The following is a 20,906-nucleotide window of genomic DNA, read 5'->3' as shown; positions in this document are numbered from 1 at the left end:
GATTATTTTCTTCTATTCTTTACAGAACAATGACTTCTGGACAATCTGCCAACATCAGTGATCTGAACTCGAATTCAGATGACACTCCACCGATGACAGACACTACTCCTCCTCTTCAACAAATATGTGAGGCTTATTATGTGCATCCTTCGGACAATGCCACTTCTGTTGGTGTTAATCCCGTTCTTACCGGTCCAGACTATGCTGAATAGGCTCACAGTATGCATGATGCTCTTATCATTAAAAATAAGCAAGGTTTTATCGATGGGTCGCTCCCTAAACCGACGGATCCTGCGCAACTTCATGCATGGACCCGTTGTGACACCATGGTGGCTGCTTGGATATCCAATTCTGTCAGCGAGGAAATCCGACGTAGCACGAGACGTTCGGCTTCTGCTTTTGATCTTTGGAAGAATTTGAAGGAGCGTTTTGCTACGTCTAACGCTACCTACATTTATCAGCTGAAGAAAAAGATTTATGCCCTTACTCAGGAGCACCAGACTATTTCAGCTTATTATTCTCAGTTGAAGTCTTATTGGGACGAATTGGATGCTATCATTCCACCCACTTCATGTGCTTGCCCTGTTGGCAAAACAACTATTGAATATCATCTTACCTCGCGTACGATTGAATTTCTCATGGGTCTTCATGAACGTTATTCTGCGACTTGCAATAACATACTTTTCATGGAACCACTACCTTCTCTAGCCAAGGTATATAATTTGGTCATTCAAGAAGAGCAGAAAAATAAGATCAATGCTCCTTTTGACTTTCACGCTTTCAACGCTAAGATCACGGCTGCTAACAAGTTGAAAGAAAGTGATTTACCTCGCCCGAAAAATAAGCGAGTTAGTCCTTATTGTACTAAGTGCAACCTTCATGGACACATTGCTGACACTTGTAACAGAGATGTAATGTGCACTCATTGCAAACGTCTCGGTCATTCTGTTGATCGATGTTATCTCCTACATGGTCGCCCCCCTCGTCCAGGTGGTGCCCGTAGCACTTCTCAGGGTTCCAGCTCTTCTCCAGCTCCAAATCTTACCAGAGAAGACTATGACCGCATTATGGCAGTTATCAATGCACAAACTCCTTCCAGTTCTGCTATGATGTCAGGTACTTCCCTATCTCACCCTTCTGTTTGGATTGTTGATAGTGGTGCTTCAAACCATGTTTGCTTATCTCTAGATGCTTTTAGCTCTTATGCTTTAGCACCACCATCTTGTTATGTTCAAATTCCTGATGGAGCGACTTACTTAGTCAAATACATTGGCAGAGTCGTCTTTTCCGACTCTCTCTCTATTGACCAAGTTTATTACATTCCTAATTTCAAATTTAATTTGATGTCTGTAAATCAGACTTGTAAATCTTTGAAATCTGGTATTTATTTTGATTCAACTCATTGCCTTTTTCAGACGATCTCAAATCATCAGGAGATTGGTCGGGCTGATGCTATTGATGGACTCTACATTCTCCGTAGGAATTTTACTGCACTTGCTTTGAATAAGTCAATCGACGTCTGGCACCGTCGACTTGGACATCCTAATTTAGGCCGTTTACGTACTTTATCAGAACGTTTCCCGTTTATTTCCTTTAATAAGTCGCATGAATGCGTTGTATGCCCTATGGCAAAACAATCTAAGTTGGTTTTTAATAAAAGTAGTAGTTTTAGTACTTTTGCTTTTCAACTTATTCATGCTGATATTTGGGGACCCTTTCCGGTTCCATCTTTAACCAACAAGCGTTATTTCCTCACACTTGTTGATGACTTCTCCAGATTTACTTGAACATTCCTTATGCAAACCAAGTCTGAGACTAAAACACATTTAAACTTCTTTTTTCAGTTTGTTTCTAAACAATATCATAAGAAGATTAAATCTATATCCTCGAGTCCTGAAAATACATTTTCAAACCCGATTGAAACATTTCGTTCTGATAATGGAGCCGAGTTCTTATCCAATGATCTCCAAACTTGGTTCCATTCTCATGGAATTCTCCATCAACGCAGTTGCGTCTCCACACCCGAACAAAATGGTGTCGTCGAACGTAAACATCGTCATTTACTCGATGTTGCTCGCGCTTTGCGTTTTCAAGCACATCTCCCTTTAAAATTTTGGGGGGAATGTTTAAAAACGGCAACCTATTTAATCAATTGAATGCCGACTCCAATACTTTCATACAAATCTCCTTATGAAATATTATATGATTCTCCACCGGACTACTTAGCTCTCCGAGTTTTCGGTTGTTTATGTTTTGCAACCAATACCAACATCCAAAATAAGTTCGATCATCGAGCTAAACCTGGAATATTTGTTGGTTATCCGCCTGGGAAGAAAGGATACACCATTTACGATTTAGAGACACACAATCTTTATGATTCCCGGAACGTGCGTTTTTTTTAGGATAGGTTCCCTTTCGCTGAACGTCAATCGACATTCTCTGAACCTACCTCCTTCACTCCGCTTTCATCGGACGCCTATTACTTCAGTCCCATCGACGATACCCACTCGCCTCATCCGGACTTGTATATTCTCCCGTCTTTGGTCGACGACCATTCACACTCTTCCACTGACGCGACCCCCATCCCACCTATTGTGTTAGACTCCTCATCTTCCGCTGCTTCTTCCTCGGAGGAATCTCCCGAGCTTCCTTCTGACTCTGTTATTCCCTCGCAAGGTATTTCCCCTCTGCAAGGTGCTTCTCCTTCGAAAGAACCTTCACCTTCGAATTCTGACACCACCCCGGTTTCAGCTACTTCTCCCGAAGAACCTTTACCTTCTTCTCGACCAGTCCGTACAACGAGACGTCCTGCCCATCTGGCTGACTATCTTTGTTCTTGTACTACTGCACCTACGACTTCCACCAAATATCCCTTAACTGACTATGTCAGTTTTGAAAAATTCACCCCTTCCCATCGAGCATTTCTTACTTCCGTTGTCAATACGGAAGAACCCACATCCTATTCCACCGCCAAGGCTTTTCCAGAATGGCGTGCTGCAATGGATAAGGAAATTCAAGCTCTTGAACAAAATCAAACTTGGTCATTAACTCCGTTACCCCCGGGAAAGAAACCAATTGGTTGTAAATGGGTGTACAAAATCAAATACCGCTCTGACGGATCAATTGAACGTCATAAAGCGCGACTCGTTGCCAAGGGTTATACCCAAGTAGAAGGCATCGATTATCATGATACTTTCGCCCCAGTCGCCAAATTGGTCACTGTTCGTGCACTTCTTTCCGTTGCTGCCATTAAAGATTGGCCCCTCCATCAGTTGGATGTGAATAATGCTTTTCTCCAAGGTGACTTGGATGAAGAAGTCTACATGACTATTCCACCTGGGTTTTCCAAGACTGGTGACCACAAAGTATGTCGCTTGCACAAATCCCTTTACGGATTAAAACAAGCTTCTCGACAGTGGTTTGCCAAATTTTCTACCGGCTTACAAGCTGAAGGTTTTAAACAGTCATCTTCTGATCATTCACTGTTTTGTTTTTTTGATGGTCCGACTGCCATTTACGTCTTAGTTTACGTAGATGACATCATTATCACCGGCAATAATGCCTCGGAAATTTCATCTCTTCAATTACGTCTCGAGAAACGTTTTTCTCTTAAAAACCTTGGACGACTTCAATACTTTCTTGGAATCGAAGTATCTCGTTCCCCAAAAGGCATTTTCCTTTGTCAACGCAAATACACGTTGGACATTCTTCGCGACTCGGGTCTCCTCGGAGCTAAACCAAGTCTTTTTCCTATGGAACAACACTTAAAGTTATTACCTACTGATGGTACGCCATTAGACGATCCAACTTCGTTTCGGCGTCTTATTGGTCGACTTTTATATGTCACGGTGACTCGTCCTGACATTTCATTTTCTGTGAATTACCTTAGTCAATTCATGCAAAATCCCCACTCCAATCATATGGATGCGGCTACTCGAGTTGTTCGTTATTTGAAAGGCACCATGAATCATGGCCTCCTTCTCTCTTCGTCCAGCACTCTAACTATTTCTGGTTTTACCGACTCTGATTGGGCTAGTTGTCCCATCACCCGTCGCTCGACCACCGGCTACTTCACTATGCTTGGTTCCAGTCCGTTGTCTTGGAAGTCCAAGAAACAACCGACTGTTTCCCGATCCTCGGCTGAGGCAGAATATCGGGCTCTAGCTACACTCACTGCGGAACTGCAGTGGCTGAAATATTTGTTTCAAGACCTTCGTGTCTCAATTCCATAACCCTTTCAGGTCTTCTGTGACAATATGGCGGCTATGCACATTGCCGCCAATCCTGTCTTTCACGAACGAACAAAGCATATCGAGATCGATTGCCATTTCGTTCGGGAGAAAATTGAATCTGGTCTTATTAAGACGACTCACCTTCGCTCTGCCGATCAGATAGCTGACATCTTTACGAAACCACTTGGTTCGGATCCATTTCATCGGTTACTCTCCAAGTTGGGCTTGATTCAGATTCCTTCCCCTGCTCCAACTTGCGGGGGGGTATTGAAGTATATTGAAGAAAAGGAAGATATCTAGAAGATATCTCCCCAAGATAGAAAGAAATACATAATATAGCAATTGTAATTTTAATTGTTTCCTCTTTGTAATATTTCCTTATTTATTATTTCTCTACAAACCCTATTGTAATCTCTATAAATATGTACCCAAGTCTATCAATGAAATCACCTTTGATAATTATATCTCTTGTTCCTCCTTCAAACTTAATACGAACCACGAAATCCATAATCGAGAATCTAAAACCCTCGAAAAACCCTTCAGCAAAATAGTGAGAGGAAATATAGAGAGAGAAAGAAAAGAAAATAGTGGTGGTTGTTGCAGAAGGAGGTGGTGGTCCTCAGTGGTTGTGGGAGGATGGAGGAAGAAGAGTAAAAAAAATTAAGTCATGGAGACTTTTACGATGCACCAAAGCGGCAACTTATATTTATGGGTTTTTAGCTCCATTACCTTGGATGTCATGTACATCTTAATTTGAAACGCCATTTTCGTAGGGTTTAAGTTTTTCAAATTGCTTTCTTCTTCCTCTTGTATTTCTCTAATTTTAAAAATTTTAAGAGGGTTCCACAGAAATGTTTCAGAAATTACCATTATTTGGTAGCAAAAGGAGGTCTACGAAAGTTTTTTTTAGCAAGTGGTTGTGCATATGTTGGTTTTAGAGTAGTACTACAAGACATCACATGTGTAACTAAAGAACAGGTAGTATGAGGATAGAGTTTGGTGCACAAATGGTTGTGCACATTTTGTGTTTTAAATCTTTGCAAAGGCCGGAACACACAACATGGATGGCAGCCCAAACCTTTAACAGCTGCATAATGTTATCTTACGATTGTCTTTGACGTGGCCTTAGGTTTGTTGTAAAATGATCCAACGCACGATATTTTGGAATGATGAGTTTTATTGTTACACTTTCTTCCCTCATGACGTGTTTAGAGATCATATAACAGATATTGTAGTGTTTAAAAAGCATCACTAAAAGTTCTCGTGCTCTCCAAGCGAAGTGTTGTTAAAAATGCTTGCAGAAGGGTCCCTACCTACCAGCAAAAAAGCGTCACCAAAAGTGCCTACAAAAGCTTCACAAAATTGCATTCCTTAACCCAGTTATGAGAGGCGCGAGGCTTGAGTCGGTGAGCGGCACTGCTTAGAGTTAAGTTAGGTAGTTGTTTCATAGAAATGCCAAGAATGTGTTCTTCTCTAAGACTTGCAGGCCTAGCAGCCTAGCTGCAAGAGCCAGCAACGACTTGGTACCAAACTTGACCTAACCTTGTGCATCCAGCTTCCAGCCTTACCTTTCATAGATTCTTGGTTGCACAAAAACCATAATTTTACAAAATTGATGTTCAAATTATACAAAAAGCAGTAAGAAATGATATGTTTCAAGTATAAAAACACTCAACTATATATGTTTGCAAAATTGAAATTCGCCAAATGGAAAGGACAATAACATAAAATGGACTGCGTTCATCTAATAACTGTTCTTGGAAGAACCAATAGAAAACTTTTTTTCAAGGTTTTCCACATTTTTTTCCCCTTTTGAAGAGAAAGTTTCAATAAATTAGATGTACAAGCGTTAAGCTAACAGCAACGAGACGCATAAAGCATTAAAAGCTACAGTTTTTTCATCAAAGCCTTACAGTGAAAAGTACAATAATTATTGAATACCAAAAGCATCCAATTGTTCGCCTTAGCCGACAAGGAAAGAAAATTGAGAACCGCTAATTTTATCTTATCTTTTCGACACTCTCCTTTGAAAGTAGCTCTATATGGTCACAGTAATGCATACTAATTTTATCTTATCTTTTCGACAATCAAAAATAGGTAGTTATGTTTCTTTTCTGATAGAATGTAGACCCCTATCAATCAGCATTTATCATTCACTCAAACTTTATAAAATTTTATAAGCTGACAAGATCAGGTCAGGAGTAGTAGTATTTATCATTCAAATACATAAAATAATTAGCATTCCTACGCAATTCAGTTAAAACATAAAGCCCTACCTTGCGGTTCATCAGAGCTTGAGGAACATCCCCTTGAACAATTCTCTGGGCAAGCCTGAAACAAATAAAACCAAGCAAGAATATATCATAACAATGTCAACTAATGTCGGCGATGGCTTAACTATCCTATCTGATGCTAGAATACCAAAGAAATGCATACTAGTTTCCTGAAACGCGAGAGGTGTATACAAAAAGAGAAATAAGCTTAACGAAACAAATCATTTTGGTTCTGGGTTACCAAGCCCCAATCTAGACCTTGGAGGCTAGGACCAACAACTCAAGCGAACCTAGCAAAGCCTTCACAGCGGGGTCACCAGCACGCACAGGTATGAATTCAAACAACAAATATTGCTTCATTTATAATGAATTGCACGAGGCTTCACTTAGAAATGCTGAAATGACTGGGTCAATATTTACATAACAGCCAGCCACATGAACAGATGCGACTGATTTAGCCCTAGTTTTGAAGTCTTCATAACTAGGTTGGACTAGGGCCAATGTACAGACCTCAGCTCTGTAGGGTCTTTTATGTACCTATATACAGTGAAAACACTTACCCTTCTGATATTGCAGTTTTCCCAACACCTGGCCCACCAATTAGTACAGGATTGTTCTTTGTTCTCCTTGAGAGGATCTGTATGCATCTTCGTATCTCATCATCTCTTCCAATAACTGGATCGAGCTTCCCTGCCCGTGCCATAGCTGTCAAATCCTTCCCATACTTCTCTAAGGCTTCATACTTCCCCCCAGGATCTGCTACAAGTTCGAGATGTGAGACTAGACCATCAAAATTTACCTACTTCATATGACATTACCACGTTACCATAAGGAAGTTCCCGAGAAGGTAGTCGTAGCAATGAAGAACTCAAGTTGAAAAACTATATCTAAGTGACTATTTTACTAGTTAGACGATGAACACCGTTTACTAGTAATGTATCTAAGTGACTGCATACCATTTACTAGTTAGAAAAAATCGCTTACAACCAGATTTATAATTGAATCTTGTCCATAAAGCCAGATAAGTCTCCCATCCCTATTTGACAGGCAACATGGAGTTTAGTAATTGGAGAAACTTTTCAGTGTACTAAATAAACTCATGAAGTTACTTACACCCAAGGAACTATACAAAGCATGAATAATACATCATCAAGGGGTTAAAGATTAACATCACCTAAGAGTCGGCTCACAAACGGCTTAACATCGAAAAGTTCGAACTCATCTATGTGTTCTCCAGTTCCAAGAAATAACAGGACTCTTCGTGGCAGCAACGCTGCACAATAAGTAGAATCAAGTAAAAATATCGGCATGGATGACAACAAGGGAATGCCAACTAATAACAAACAAACCCCATATACCAAAGCCCACAAGAGACAATAACAATTGTTACTAGATACGCTTTATTAAATTCCAGTGCCTTTGGAGGTACTCAACTTCGAAGAAGTTGAACGAAAATAAAAATTAAATTTTAACATTACATCTAATAAATCTATAAGCTAATTCGGGTGAGTGATGAGTATATATTCGACATAGAAACATGTAATCTTGATATTATATAAAGGGCTGCAGGTTCAATTATAAGTACTGAGATACAGAGACTATGAACCATTAGAGGAACTTACGCACTAAGAGCACCTCCTCCTTTTGCAGCACCTTCAGTCTTTGTAACAATCACAGCACCAACTGAAACACTTCGGTTAAATGCTTGAGCTTGGCTAAATGCAGCTTGACCAATACTACTATCCATAACAAAGATCACAAGATCTGGATTCTGAAACGTTCATAAAAATAGAATTATCATTCATCAACCTAACATGCAGGCACATAAAACTTCAGAATGGATATAATAGCAACAAGATAGAATACCGTTGCTTCAGCAAGCTGGCGCATTTCTTCAAAGAGAGCAGCTTCCTGTTGATGGCGACCACTAGTATCTACAATAATAAGGTCACAGTTTTCCTTCTTGAACCTCTCTACACCTTCTACTGCAATTTTTACAGGATCCGACTCCATATAGCTGCAAGGAGGGTTCCACACAAATGTTTCAGAAATTACCATTATTTGGTAGCAAAAGGAGGTCTACCAAAGTTTTTTTTAGCAAGTGGTTGTGCATATGTTGGTTTTAGAGTAGTACTACAAGACATCACATGTGTAACTAAAAACAGGTAGTATGTGGATAGAGTTTGGTGCCCACATGGTTGTGCACATTTTCTGTTTTAAATCTTAGCAAAGGCCGGAACACACAACATGGATGGCAGCCCAAATCTTTAACAGCTTCATAATGTTATCCTTACGATTGTCTTTGACGTGGCAACGCACGATATTTTGGAATGATGAGTTTTATTGTTCCACTTTCTTCCCTCATGACGTGTTTAGAGATCATATAACAGATATTGTAGTGTTTAAAAAGCATCACTAAAAGTTCTCGTGCTCTCCAAGCGAAGTGTTGTTAAAAATGCTTGCAGAAGGGCCCCTACCTACCAGCAAAAAAGCGTCACCAAAAGTGCCTACAAAAGCTTCACAAAATTACATTCCTTAACCCAGTTATGAGAGGCGTGAGGCTTGAGTCGGCGAGCGGCACTGCTTAGAGTTAAGTTAGGTAGTTGTTTCATAGAAATGCCAAGAATGTGTTCTCTCTAAGACTTTCAGGCCTAGCAGCCTAGCTGCAAGAGCCAGCAACGACTTGGTACCAAACTTGACCTAACCTTGTACATCCAGCTTCCAGCCTTACCTTTCATAGATTCTTGGTTGCACAAAAACCATAATTTTACAAAATTGATGTTCAAATTATACAAAAAGCAGATGTTTCAAGTATAAAAACACTCAACTATATATGTTTGCAAAATTGAAATTCGCCAAATGGAAAGGACAACAACATAAAATGGACTGCGTTCATCTAATAACTGTTCTTGGACTTCCAAAGGAACACTCTTTTCTTCGGCATAACTAGGCCTAATTTACTTCCATGACCGAGCGTCATCTGTATACTTCGTAAAATACCAACACGAGCTGATCCTGGGTAGCATTGAGTCATTGACAAACACCATTTCGAGCAATTCTGAGGCTTCACTAATTTGGGTATCTGTACTTACAGATCGATCATCGATATATTCAATATATGCCTGGTTATATGCTTCATGAGCTAGGCAAAAGAATGGATTTCAAAAATGTTTCAGTTCCATTATTGGGAGCTCCATGGATCTTAAGAATTGAAGTAATCAAATTATATATCTGTACATTCTCAAAAGATGGAACTTTCACACCTCTACCAAATTGAGGACCATGTCCAATAAAAATACTTCTCATAGAGAAGATAGCATTATCGTAACCATGTGATCCACCACATTCTTTTCGTTTCGATCTCTTTTGTTCTACCTTAAATCCTTCTTCAAGTAACCCAATAATCGGAGGGATTCGATCACTTTCAGAGTAATGGAGTCGATCGGGCAAATCCTCCTTAAGAAACACTCTCAAATTCATCCCATTTTCGACTTTACCTGATTTCAATCCTTCCATCATTTTGGATACAACAGAAGAAGCAGAAGTATCAAGGGGAGGTTTAATTGAAAGCAATGGAGTATAAGTTTGAACCCATTTAGTCGGAATTTCGATCCATGGTGCTAAATCATCAAGAAAGATTATTTTTTTATCACAAGTACCAACCATTCCATGATCACCCACCATAATTATACTAACATCATCAAAAACCCCTCTTTTTTCTAATCCATCTATCAATCTACCTATCATTTTATCAATTCTAGTTATTGATTTTGTAATTTCTGGATCATCAGGTCCAACTTTATGACCTTGTTGATCTGGGTCTTCAAAATATAAAGTCATAAACACAGGTATTTCATCAGAAGTAAGATCAAAATAACCTAAAACAGTATCAACTCTATCTTCAAATGGAACAGAACTATTATAATGTTTACATAAATCAGAAGAACAATTCCAAGAACCTTTTTTTACCTCAGAACCAGGCCAGAAAAGGGTATAAGCTTTCAATCCATGATTAACAACAGTTTCCCAAATAGGTTCTCCTAACCACCATTTGGGATCATGACTTCCCATATAGAAAGTTTCTCCAGTACCCAGATCTGTAAAATGATTATTGATTATACCATGGTAAGCTGGGTAAAGACCAGTAGCAATGGAGTAATGATTAGGGAAAGTTAGGGTTGGAAAAACTGGAATTAAACCTAAATCAGCTTCAGTTCCATTATTGATCAAACGATGGATATTGGGTGTTGGGGTTTTAAATTGATACCCAAATCGAAACCCATCTGAAGAAATTAAGAGAACAACAGGATGATTGAGTTTAGTGAGAGAACGAGCTTTGGGTGGGTCTTGGTCTTGGGGAGTTGAAGAATTGGAGGAGAGAGAAGATGAAGATGAAGAAGATGAGAAGTATAGATAAGCAAAGGCAATGGATGTTGCTAAAGAGATGAGAGTGATAATAGAGAGAGAAATGAAGATGATGGTCAATTTTGGATTTTGAAGAAGAAGAAGATTTGAAGATCTAGGGTTGTCATTGGAGGAGAGAAGAGATGTTGAAGGTTGTTCTTCCTCTTCCTCTGTAGATGGTTTTGATGATGGGGTTAAGATTGAAAAAGAAGCAGTACCCATTAAGAGATTTTTGCTTCTTTTACTTCTTACACCAAAAATTGAAAACAAACATAAGAATTGATCTCAAATAGATTGTTAGTTGGATTCAAATAGGTTCTAGAGAAAGGTAATTAGAAGAAATGGAGTGGAATCCAAGTTCAATTTCTAGAGAGAGAGAGAATTAGTTGATGAATGGATTGGTTGGTTTACAGTAATATTGGAGATCAAATTGAGATCTATTGAGTAGAATGGAAGTTTTGGTTGTTGGCTGATGTTTGATGTTTGTTTCTTTAAGGTTGCTGTTGGTGGACTCTAATATTGGGGATGCTTCTTTTACAAATATTATTAGAGTTAAGAAAGTAACATCGACCCGAGCTAGAAACACTGAAGAAAATGAAGCAATTACTATTCTCCAGACGCTCACCTGAGCGGAGGAAAACCAACACCACACGATAATTGTCGAAAGCGATAATATCAATCCCATCAAGCACCTGAAAAACCCGAGACACAAAATTCAATGGCAATCGATGATCCACATTAGAAAAAACGAAGAAATTAGGAACAGTCTCGAAAGCGTCAAATTCAGCCATGCCAAGAGAATGCTCAGTATCCAGGCAGATAAACTAGCTAAATGGGCTCGCATACAGAATAGATCTAAGACTTGGACTAATGTTTCGTGTTTTTTAGTTACAATGAATTGTCATGGTATTCTACTTAATAATATTTCACTGTTCAACAAAAAAAAAACTACATGGGAAGTTGTAAAAGGCCCATCCATATAGTGTTATTGACGCCCCAACAACTCCTCTTACTTGATAAATCTAGTTTGACTGTATTTAGTACGAGGCGTCTTAAAAATTGGTGGACTTGTGTCAAATTTTGCAAAAAAATTCGACTCAAGGCCTATTGACCCAACTCCAACGGTATGAGTTTTGTACAGTAGGGGAGATAAGGTTCAGCCACAAAATCGATTTGAAGCCAACTGTATTTTCTACAAAAAAAAACAGTTTGATCCTACTGTTTAGCCCATAATCGATCATTCCACAAAACTTGGTCAAACTATTATACGATAGTTAAGTCTAACTGATTTCAATAACAAACAAATAAAAGCACTAAAATTGTCTAATTTGGATTCGTGAGAGAGAAGTAACGCTTCAAAAATTATCCCAATTTTATAGTTGTGTTGCTCACAAAATCCAACTTAGAGACATAAGCTTAAGATTTTAGGTTGAGTGGTGGAGAATGGAATCGAAGAAAAATAATTGAAGAAGAAGAATCCGATCGAAGAAGAAGTTGCTTTTAAACACTACAAGGAGGCGCCCCCTGAAACTTTCCAAAATATATTATGTAGGGAACTTATGTCAACTCGGCCCAAGTTTTCCAAAAACCACTATAATCTTTTTTTTTTTTTGTAAATTGACTACGATCTACAATAGTTATTACAATAACATTGATACATCAAAGATTTTAACAAGAATAGGCTTAAAGCCCAACTACATCATTTTTGTGCCATAATAACTCAAAGATTCCACCTCTTCTGGGGGTCAAACCCGGGACCTCCAGGATTTGTGGAGTTTATGTCAACACTCTAAACCACTTGGGCAACCAAGTGTTGACACAAACCGCTATAATCTTAACCAATAAAGGATTTTAGCGAGTCTTTTGTACTCCTCCAACATCTCCATGACGTCTCTGACTTGACGACCTGAACCCCGAGCTATCCTCATGATTCGAGACTCGTTCATGATTTTAGGGTTGGTACTGTCTAACTCTGAAATAAGAAAGTGTAAATGTCATGTCAGGTAACTTGAAAACATTATCTCACCAAGCAGGAACCATGTCTCTAAATTGCATAATTTTGATTAGGAAAGTATCCCAATTGAAAGCATTTACTGGGATAAGACAAGTGTTTGAGAACTGAGAACAATATAAATCAGATTGTGTTAACCCAACAGTACCTTCATTTGTCATGGAATCCATCATTGTCATGTAACGCTTGATCTTTGCTTGACTATCCTTTTCATGACCCTTGGGCATCAACTCCGAACTAAACCCAGGAAGCATACCAAAAACCTACAATAGCAACAAGAACAACATAGTTAATTTGATGGTATAATAACAACATGGGAAAACGTGTATCATATGAAAGAAAAGTGAACAAGCAAATATAGCCTAGTCTGTGTTGTCCCACTACTGCAAGCACACCGAAATGGTGAAATAAGGGGTAGAAACTAGTTTTTTGCAATAGTTTTTCATTTTTACAGAAGTCTATTCTTGTAGTTTTGGTCTGATATTGAAGTTCAGTCTCATTAAATGCCTTGATTGATTGCATATATAGGAGTTTATAATTTGCGAAGTAGAGTAAATATGAAGTAGGCGATTGCGTTGAACGTTTCTATTACAAAATGAAGTGTGTGATTTCATATTATATTTCACTAGGCTTATAAAATTCATGGAATGGAGTTACTGAAACTGAAATAGAATGAAGCAATTGCAAACCTGGTTAATCGGACCCATATTGAGAATGTTCTGGAATTGCTCATACATAATTCGTAGTGCAAAGTTTCCTTCGATTAACTTCTGTAAGAGTTCTGGTTGCTGATCCATAGGCACGACTTCTTGAATCTTGTCCATAAAGCCAGTTAAGTCTCCCATCCCTATTTGACAGGAAACATGGAGTTCAGTAATTGGAGAAACTTTTCAGTGTATTAAATAAATTCATGAAGTTATTTACACCCAAGGAACTATACAGAGCATAATTAATACATCATCAAGAGGTTAAAGATTAACATCACCTAAGAGTCGGCTCACAAACGGCTTAACATCGAAAACTTCGAACTCATCTATGTGTTCTCCAGTTCCAAGAAATATGACAGGACTCTTCGTGGCAGCAACGCTGCACAATAAGTAGAATCAAGTAAGAATATCTGCATGGATGACAACAAGGGAATGCCAACTAATAACAAGCAAAACTCAATATACCAAAGCCCACGAGAGACAATAACAATTGTTGCTAGATACGTTTTATTAAATTCCAGTGCCTTTGGAGGTACTCAACTTCGAAGAAGTTGCACGAAAATAAAAATTAAATTTTAACATTACATTTAATAAATCTATAAGCTAATTCGGGCAAGTGATGAGTATATATTCGACATAGCATCATGTAATCTTGATATTATATGAAGGGCTGCTGGTTCAATTATAAGTACTGAGGTACAGAGACTATGAACTATTAGAGGAACTTACGCACTAAGAGCACCTCCTCCTTTTGCAGCACCTTCAGTCTTTGTAACAATCACAGCACCAACTGAAACACTTCGGTTAAATGCTTGAGCTTGGCTAAATGCAGCTTGACCAATACTACTATCCATAACAAAGATCACAAGATCTGGATTCTGAAACATTCATAAAAATAGAATTATCATTCATCAACCTAACATGCAGCACATAAAACTTCAGAATGGATGTAACAGCAACGAGAGAGAATACCGTTGCTTCAGCAAGCTGGCGCATTTCTTCAAAGAGAGCAGCTTCCTGTTGATGGCGACCACTAGTATCTACAATAATAAGGTCACAATTTTCCTTCTTGAACCTCTCTACACCTTCTACTGCAATTTTTACAGGATCCGACTCCATATAGCTGTAAGTGACAACCAAGTCAATATGACAATATGTTAAAAAAACAGATGAACAAAAAAGTTATGGAGGGAACTGAATATATTGAACAGAAGTACGCCTAGTATGAAAGTGGAACTATTTCGTCTGTATGGCGTTCTAATAATACAATAAATAAATCTAGATTTGACGAAAAGTATCCCACATATGCTAAGGCAATAGAAATCAAATAATTTTGAATACAGGAATATAGAACCTAAAAATCAAACTAATGCTATCACCATCGTACGCACAACCTGCTCTAAGCAGTACGACTCAGACTCAGACTCGGCTCGGCCAAGGTCCGAGTCCGAGTCAGGGGGCGAGTCAACCGATTCAGCCCAAGTCAATATTTCAGCTTCCTGTTTCATAAGTTTGCTGAATGCTGCCCATAGCTTCCCTGTTTCTTTTGTCTAGTGTTTACTACCCATACGTAGTTACTAATTTATGTATATAATACGATTAACATGATAATTCATAATACAATCAAGTTCGAACTTCAAAAATCAACACTAAATTACCAGTGGAGTTAGGAACAACTAAATATCCACTCTAGTAGACTCGTACTCTAACAGTACAGTAATAACTATTAACTAGAACCAAAAACTCGTAGTCTTACTAAGCTAATTTTCTATTGTAGTAACTAAAGTATAAACTATAAAACTAAATAACTAGAATATCAAAAACAACATTCATATTTGACAAATAAAGGGAGAAATAATCATAACCGAGTCAGACCCGAGTCAGACCCGAGTCACTCAGGCTAACCCTAGAGTCTAGACTCGGGAACTCGGTGAGACTCGGCTGGGTGTATGTCCGAGTCCGAGCCGAGTCCCAAGTCACTCGGCTGACTTGGCCAAGTCGTACTGCTTAGAACCTGCTTCACTAATTGATAACTAGCCATCTTTCTATTACACGAGATCATTGTCTGCTCAATCAAACTCTAATGAAATCAAATGTCAATCCAAGCATGTTCTACCCAACAACTGTTCAAAACCATCTTGTTTTTATTCTTTGAGTTAGACGGAATTAAATATAACAGGGGGCCTAACCTATATCAAATGACATCAAAAGATGGAGAGAGAAAGAGTATAACCTTCCGTAAAATGGAATCTTAGCTTTAGTTGCATTCTGCTTCAATTGATCAAAAGCACCAACCCTAAACGTATCCGCACAAACTAAGGCTGGTTTATAACCCTTCTTTTGATGATAATATGCGTATTTTGTACAAGTTGTTGTTTTTCCAGAACCTGGATATTTTAAAGAAACCCCGCAAAATTTTAACATCACGAACACATATATAAACCATGAACGAATTATAGATCACCTTAAGCGTTCCAAAAACAAACAAAAAAAAATACAAGAAAGATATACTACCTTGCAACCCAACAAACATAACAACACTTGGTTTCCCTTTTTTGGGGGTGAAAGAAGGTTTCCCAGTGTCCAACATTTTGCAGAGCTCATTGAATATGGCCTGAAACAAAGAAAACCCTATTTTACACAATTACACTAGTCAACCTAAAAGACACAATGAAGTCTTTGTGATTCTGTCATGCTAAGTTTGCTACATTCATAAGAAATTTTCATGCCCAGGTTACTACAGTTTTCCAATGATTGCACCTCAATTAGAAACTTCACAAATTCAACTATATTGATAAAACCCATATCTAACATGTTCTTGAAAAACCCTAAAAAATAAATTTTGAAGTAAATTAAGATTTGCATGATAAGATGAAAGTGCACCTGTTGGATGATTCTGCGTTTGTTATGACCAGCAGCAAGATCGTCAAGATTAACAATCTTCTTAATGTTAATTTTCATGGTTTTAACGAGATCAAATTGAACATCAGCTTTCAATAAAGCCCTGGTAATTTCGTTTAAACAAGTTAGGTAATTGTTTCATAGAAATGCCACAAACGTGTTCTTCTTTAAGAATTTCAGGCCTAGCTGCAAGAGCCAGCAGCCTCTTGGTACCGAACTTGACCTAACCTTGTACATATAGATAGTCTTCCTTACCTTTCATAAATTCTTCCTTGAACAAAACCCATAATTTTACAAAATTGATGCTCAAATTTTATAGAATATGCAATAAGACATGCTACGTTTAAGTGTAAAACATTCAACTATATATGATTGTAAAACTAAAATTCGTCAAATGGAAAGAACAACATAAAATGGACTCTTTTCTTGCATATTCTGTATACTTCCAAAGGGACACTCTTTTCTTCGAAATGTTTAAGTATAAAACATTCATCTAATAACTTTTCTTGGACCTCCAAAGGAACACTCTTTTCGTCGGCATAACTTGGCCTAATTTACTTCCATGACCGAGTGTCATCTGTATACTTCGTAAAATACCAACACGATCTGATCCTGGGTAGCATTGACAAACACCATTTCGAGCAATTCCGAGGCTTCACTAATTTGGGTATCTGTACTTACAGATCAATCATCGATATAGTCAATATATGCCTGGTTATATGCTTCATGAGCTAGGCAAAAGAATGGATTTCAAAAATGTTTCAGTTCCATTATTGGGAGCTCCATGAATCTTAAGAATTGAAGTAATCAAATTATATATCTGTACATTCTCAAAAGATGGAACTTTCACACCTCTACCAAATTGAGGACCATGTCCAATAAAAATACTTCTCATAGAGAAGAAAGCATTATCGTAACCATGTGATCCACCACATTCTTTCCGCTTCGATCTCTTTTGTTCTACCTTAAATCCTTCTTCAAGTAACCCTATAATCGGAGGGATTCGATCACTTTCAGAGTAATGGAGTCGAGCGGGCAAATCCTCCTTAAGAAACACCCTCAAATTCAACCCATTTTCGACTTTACCCGATTTTAATCCTTCCATCATTTTGGATACAACAGATGAAGCAGAAGTATCAGGTGGAGGTTTAATTGAAAGCAATGGAGTATAAGTTTGAACCCAATTAGTCGGAATTTCGATCCATGGTGCTAAATCATCAAGAAAGATTATTTTTTTATCACATGTACCAACCATTCCATGATCACCCACCATAATTATACTAACATCATCAAAAACTCCTCTTTTTTCTAATCCATCTATCAATCTACCTATCATTTTATCAATTCTTGTTATTGATTTTGTAATTTCTGGATCATCAGGTCCAACTTTATGACCTTGTTGATCTGGGTCTTCAAAATATAAAGTCATAAACACAGGTATTTCATCAGAAGTAAGATCAAAATAACCTAAAACAGTATCAACTCTATCTTCAAATGGAACAGAACTATTATAATGTTTACATAAATCAAAAGAACAATTCCAAGAACCTTTTTTTACCTCAGAACCAGGCCAGAAAAGGGTAGAAGCTTTCAATCCATGCTTAACAACAGTTTCCCAAATAGGTTCTCCTAACCACCATTTAGGATCATGACTTCCCATATAGAAAGTTTCACCAGTACCCAGATCTGTAAAATGATTATTGATTATACCATGGTAAGCTGGGTAAAGACCAGTAGCAATGGAGTAATGATTAGGGAAAGTTAGGGTTGGGAAAACAGGGATTAAACCCAAATCAGCTTCAGTTCCATTATTAATCAAACGATGGATATTGGGTGTTGGGGTTTTATATTGATACCCAAATCGAAACCCATCTGAAGAAATTAAGAGAACAACTGGATGATTGAGTTTAGTGAGAGAACGAGCTTTGGGTTGGTCTTGGTCTTGGGGAGTTGAAGAATTGGAGGAGAGAGAAGATGAAGATGAAGAAGATGAGAAGTATAGAAAAGCAAAAGCAATGGATGTTGCTAGAGATATGAGAGTGATGATAGAGAGAGAAATGAAGATGATGGTCAATTTTGGATTTTGAAGAAGAAGAAGATTTGAAGATCTAGGGTTGTCATTGGAGGATAGAAGAGATGTTGAAGGTTGTTCTTCTTCTTCTTCCTCTGTAGGTGGTTTTGATGATGGGGTTAAGATTGAAAAAGAAGCAGTACCCATTAAGAGATTTTTGCTTCTTTTCCTTCTTACACTAAAAATTTAAAACAAACATAGAATTGATCTCAAGAGATTGTTAGTTGGGTTGAAATAGGTTCTGGAGAAAAATACTTAGAAGAATTCCACACAATTTCTAGAGAGACAGAGAGAGAGAGAATTAGTTGATGAATCGGTTGGTTGGTTTACAGTAATATTGGAGAGCAAATTGAGATCTATTGAGTAGAATGGAAGTTTTGGTTGTTGGGTTATGATTGATATTTGTTTGTTAAGGTTGGTGTTGGTGGACTCAACAAATAAGAGGGGACTCCATGGAGCTGTTCGACACCTCTCTTAAGCCCATGAGGTCGTGGGATAGAGTATCGGTGAAAGCAGTTTACCATCAAAATTTATTCCATGTAATTTAAATAATATATATAGTAAATAATATAATAAATTTGTCGGGCTTAAGGCCTCTTTCATGTTGTCGGACTTTAGGCCTCTTTCATTATAGTTTAATTAGGCGGTTATCATGTTCATCACATCTTCATGATGTATCAATGCCTTGTAGCGACTAATGTAGATCGTAGTCGATTTGTCAAAAATAAAAATAAAAACAAATAAGAGGGGACTGGTGTTGGTAGATTTGAAGCAGCCACAAAACTATACGGGAAGTTCTAAAGGCCCATTCAGATAGTGTTATTGATGCCCTCACATCTCCACTTACTTGGTAAATCTAGTTTGACTGCAATCGGTTACAAAATTCGGTAACGAAATTCGGCTCAAGGTCCATTAACTCAACTCCAATGTTGTGCGGTAAAGTTCAACCACAAAATCGATTCGAGCAACACCAAATTTTGTACCAAAAAAAAGTTTGGTCCTAGCGTTTAGCCCATGATCGAACATTCTAGAAACACTTTGTCAAATTATTAAAATCAACCATAGTTAAGACTGACTAATTTCAACCGAAAAATCAAATAAAAATTACTAAGACTATCCAATTTGGTTGGATTTGTGAGATAGAAGTGAGACTTCAAAAATGATCTCAACTTTACAAGCTTTATTGCTCATAAAATCAAACTTAGATTTTAGGGTTAAGTGGTAAAGAATTGAATCGAGTCTAAGAATAAGAATTGAATGGAAGAAGAAGTTGCTTCTAAACACTAACAGGTCGCGCCACTAAATATATTATGCAGGAAACTTATGTCAGCTCGCCTCCTCGCAGGGGCGGATCCTTGGGGGTGCAAGGTGGTGCGGCCGCACCCCCTGGATCCTCCCGAAAGAAAAAATCTAATAGTAGTAATTCTTTTTTTCTTATATATAGTTATCTATAATATATATCCTCTGATGTGTTACAAAAAGATGGCATTGGCTTAGTTGTTAAAGCACGAGATGTGGTGTAGCTGTGACCGTGAGGATGTGAGTTCGATTCCCTTGAGAAGTATTTTAAGTATTATTTTTGTTATATATGTGTCTATACTTATATATCCAATCGTGTTTATGATTAACATCAATTAAAGTTTGGCCCAGTGGTTGAGCACTACGTTGTGGGGGTGTGTGGGAGCTCGAGTTTTCAAGTTCGAATCCCACTATAAGCGATTTGAAGTATTTTACTTTTATATATTGAAATTATTCAATTGAAGTACCCTAAACCCTATAAAATTCAATATATCTACCCTAAAACCCTATAACTTTTGCATCCCAACACCGGAACCGACTCCGACATTGATAAGTCCTCTCGGATTTAATTTGTCATCTTTGCCAATTGATCCGAGACTTAGACTATCATTTTCAAGTTATGAATCCAAATATAGAGATGAAATTCGTAGACGCTATTTACAACGTGGTCCGTTTCAATCAATGGACCATAATTTTCCTGAAGACAATAATGAAAGGCGCTTCATTCCGTCTTGATATGCAACTTCACGAATTAAATGCTCGGTTCACTGAGAAGAATACCAAGTTGCTTCGTTGTATGGCATGTTTGAGTCCATCTGGAGGTTTTGTCCTTTTTGACAAAAATAAGTTGATGCGTCTTGATGAATTTTATCCGTCAGATTTCAGTAGTCTTGACACTGTGCTACTTAGTTCTCAGCTTGGTAATTACATTTACGATATGTGACAGAATAATGATTCTCAAATTTGGATGTGATTTGACCTCTTGCTAGAACATTGGTGGAAGAGATA

The 20,906-nt window shown here is 37.9% G+C and overlaps 3 protein-coding genes and 2 pseudogenes across 19 annotated transcripts; 1 reads left to right on the top strand and 4 right to left on the bottom strand.

Moving 5' to 3' along the window:
- The first annotated feature begins 221 nt into the window (after positions 1-221).
- On the top strand, positions 222-5,656 carry LOC147536973 (uncharacterized). The gene is made up of 4 exons (XM_086642717.1): positions 222-1,310; positions 1,416-1,616; positions 2,403-3,365; positions 5,534-5,656. The coding sequence occupies exons 1-4, from the start codon at positions 222-224 to the stop codon at positions 5,654-5,656; spliced, it is 2,376 nt and encodes a 791-aa protein (XP_086498843.1).
- On the bottom strand, positions 5,392-11,474 carry LOC147536971 (signal recognition particle subunit SRP54 2-like). 15 transcript variants are annotated; one of them, XM_086639657.1, is made up of 7 exons: positions 10,475-11,474; positions 8,372-8,522; positions 8,128-8,276; positions 7,680-7,778; positions 7,066-7,541; positions 6,509-6,563; positions 5,392-5,812 (listed from the first exon to the last, which is right to left on the bottom strand). In XM_086639657.1, exons 2-4 carry the CDS (start codon positions 8,516-8,518, stop codon positions 7,724-7,726), a joined length of 351 nt encoding a protein of 116 aa, XP_086495783.1. In that variant the 5' UTR covers positions 8,519-8,522; positions 10,475-11,474; the 3' UTR covers positions 5,392-5,812; positions 6,509-6,563; positions 7,066-7,541; positions 7,680-7,723. The 15 variants fall into 15 exon arrangements, with proteins under 15 accessions (XP_086495783.1, XP_086495774.1, XP_086495785.1 ...); XM_086639648.1 differs by lacking the exon at positions 10,475-11,474 and adding an exon at positions 8,800-8,965; XM_086639659.1 differs by lacking the exon at positions 5,392-5,812 and having other exon boundaries at positions 6,358-6,563; positions 7,066-7,261; positions 7,462-7,541.
- LOC147536972 (nucleotide pyrophosphatase/phosphodiesterase 1 pseudogene) lies at positions 9,254-11,131 on the bottom strand (annotated as a pseudogene). The gene has a single exon (XR_015224998.1). The product of XR_015224998.1 is annotated as a nucleotide pyrophosphatase/phosphodiesterase 1 pseudogene (transcript).
- Positions 11,475-12,486: 1,012 nt separating the features above from the next.
- Positions 12,487-16,785, bottom strand: LOC147536970 (signal recognition particle subunit SRP54 2-like). The gene is made up of 9 exons (XM_086639646.1): positions 16,511-16,785; positions 16,142-16,241; positions 15,861-16,014; positions 14,600-14,750; positions 14,357-14,505; positions 13,906-14,006; positions 13,610-13,767; positions 13,069-13,183; positions 12,487-12,881 (listed from the first exon to the last, which is right to left on the bottom strand). Exons 1-9 carry the CDS (start codon positions 16,586-16,588, stop codon positions 12,736-12,738), a joined length of 1,152 nt encoding a protein of 383 aa, XP_086495772.1. The 5' UTR covers positions 16,589-16,785; the 3' UTR covers positions 12,487-12,735.
- A 15-nt stretch (positions 16,786-16,800) lies between these two features.
- LOC147536969 (nucleotide pyrophosphatase/phosphodiesterase 1 pseudogene) lies at positions 16,801-18,969 on the bottom strand (annotated as a pseudogene). The gene is made up of 2 exons (XR_015224997.1): positions 17,016-18,969; positions 16,801-16,948 (listed from the first exon to the last, which is right to left on the bottom strand). The product of XR_015224997.1 is annotated as a nucleotide pyrophosphatase/phosphodiesterase 1 pseudogene (transcript).
- Positions 18,970-20,906: the final 1,937 nt, after the last annotated feature.

Source organism: Eschscholzia californica, unplaced genomic scaffold, assembly GCF_041429995.1.
Source record: "Eschscholzia californica isolate CP2 unplaced genomic scaffold, dmEscCali1.0.p SCAF_5, whole genome shotgun sequence".
NCBI lineage: Eukaryota > Viridiplantae > Streptophyta > Magnoliopsida > Ranunculales > Papaveraceae > Eschscholzia > Eschscholzia californica.
This window is presented reverse-complemented; position numbering and strand designations above follow the sequence as displayed.

Excerpts from the sequence above, each read along its gene's own strand:
- LOC147536973 (XM_086642717.1), top strand. The coding sequence starts at position 222 with ATGCATGATGCTCTTATCATTAAAAATAAGCAAGGTTTTATCGATGGG. Across the intron at positions 1,311-1,415 it reads ACTCTCTCTCTATTGACCAA|ACGATCTCAAATCATCAGGA; the intron begins GTTTATTACATT and ends TGCCTTTTTCAG. Across the intron at positions 1,617-2,402 it reads ATAAGTCGCATGAATGCGTT|GATAGGTTCCCTTTCGCTGA; the intron begins GTATGCCCTATG and ends CGTTTTTTTTAG.
- LOC147536971 (XM_086639654.1), bottom strand. The coding sequence starts at position 8,918 with ATGCTTTTTAAACACTACAATATCTGTTATATGATCTCTAAACACGTC. Across the intron at positions 8,523-8,799 it reads TTGCCACGTCAAAGACAATC|CTATATGGAGTCGGATCCTG; the intron begins GTAAGGATAACA and ends CCCTCCTTGCAG. Across the intron at positions 7,779-8,127 it reads GGAGGAGGTGCTCTTAGTGC|CGTTGCTGCCACGAAGAGTC; the intron begins GTAAGTTCCTCT and ends CTTATTGTGCAG.
- LOC147536970 (XM_086639646.1), bottom strand. The coding sequence starts at position 16,588 with ATGAAAATTAACATTAAGAAGATTGTTAATCTTGACGATCTTGCTGCT. Across the intron at positions 14,506-14,599 it reads GCCAGCTTGCTGAAGCAACG|AATCCAGATCTTGTGATCTT; the intron begins GTATTCTCTCTC and ends TGAATGTTTCAG. Across the intron at positions 13,184-13,609 it reads ATATGGGTCCGATTAACCAG|GTTTTTGGTATGCTTCCTGG; the intron begins GTTTGCAATTGC and ends TTGCTATTGTAG.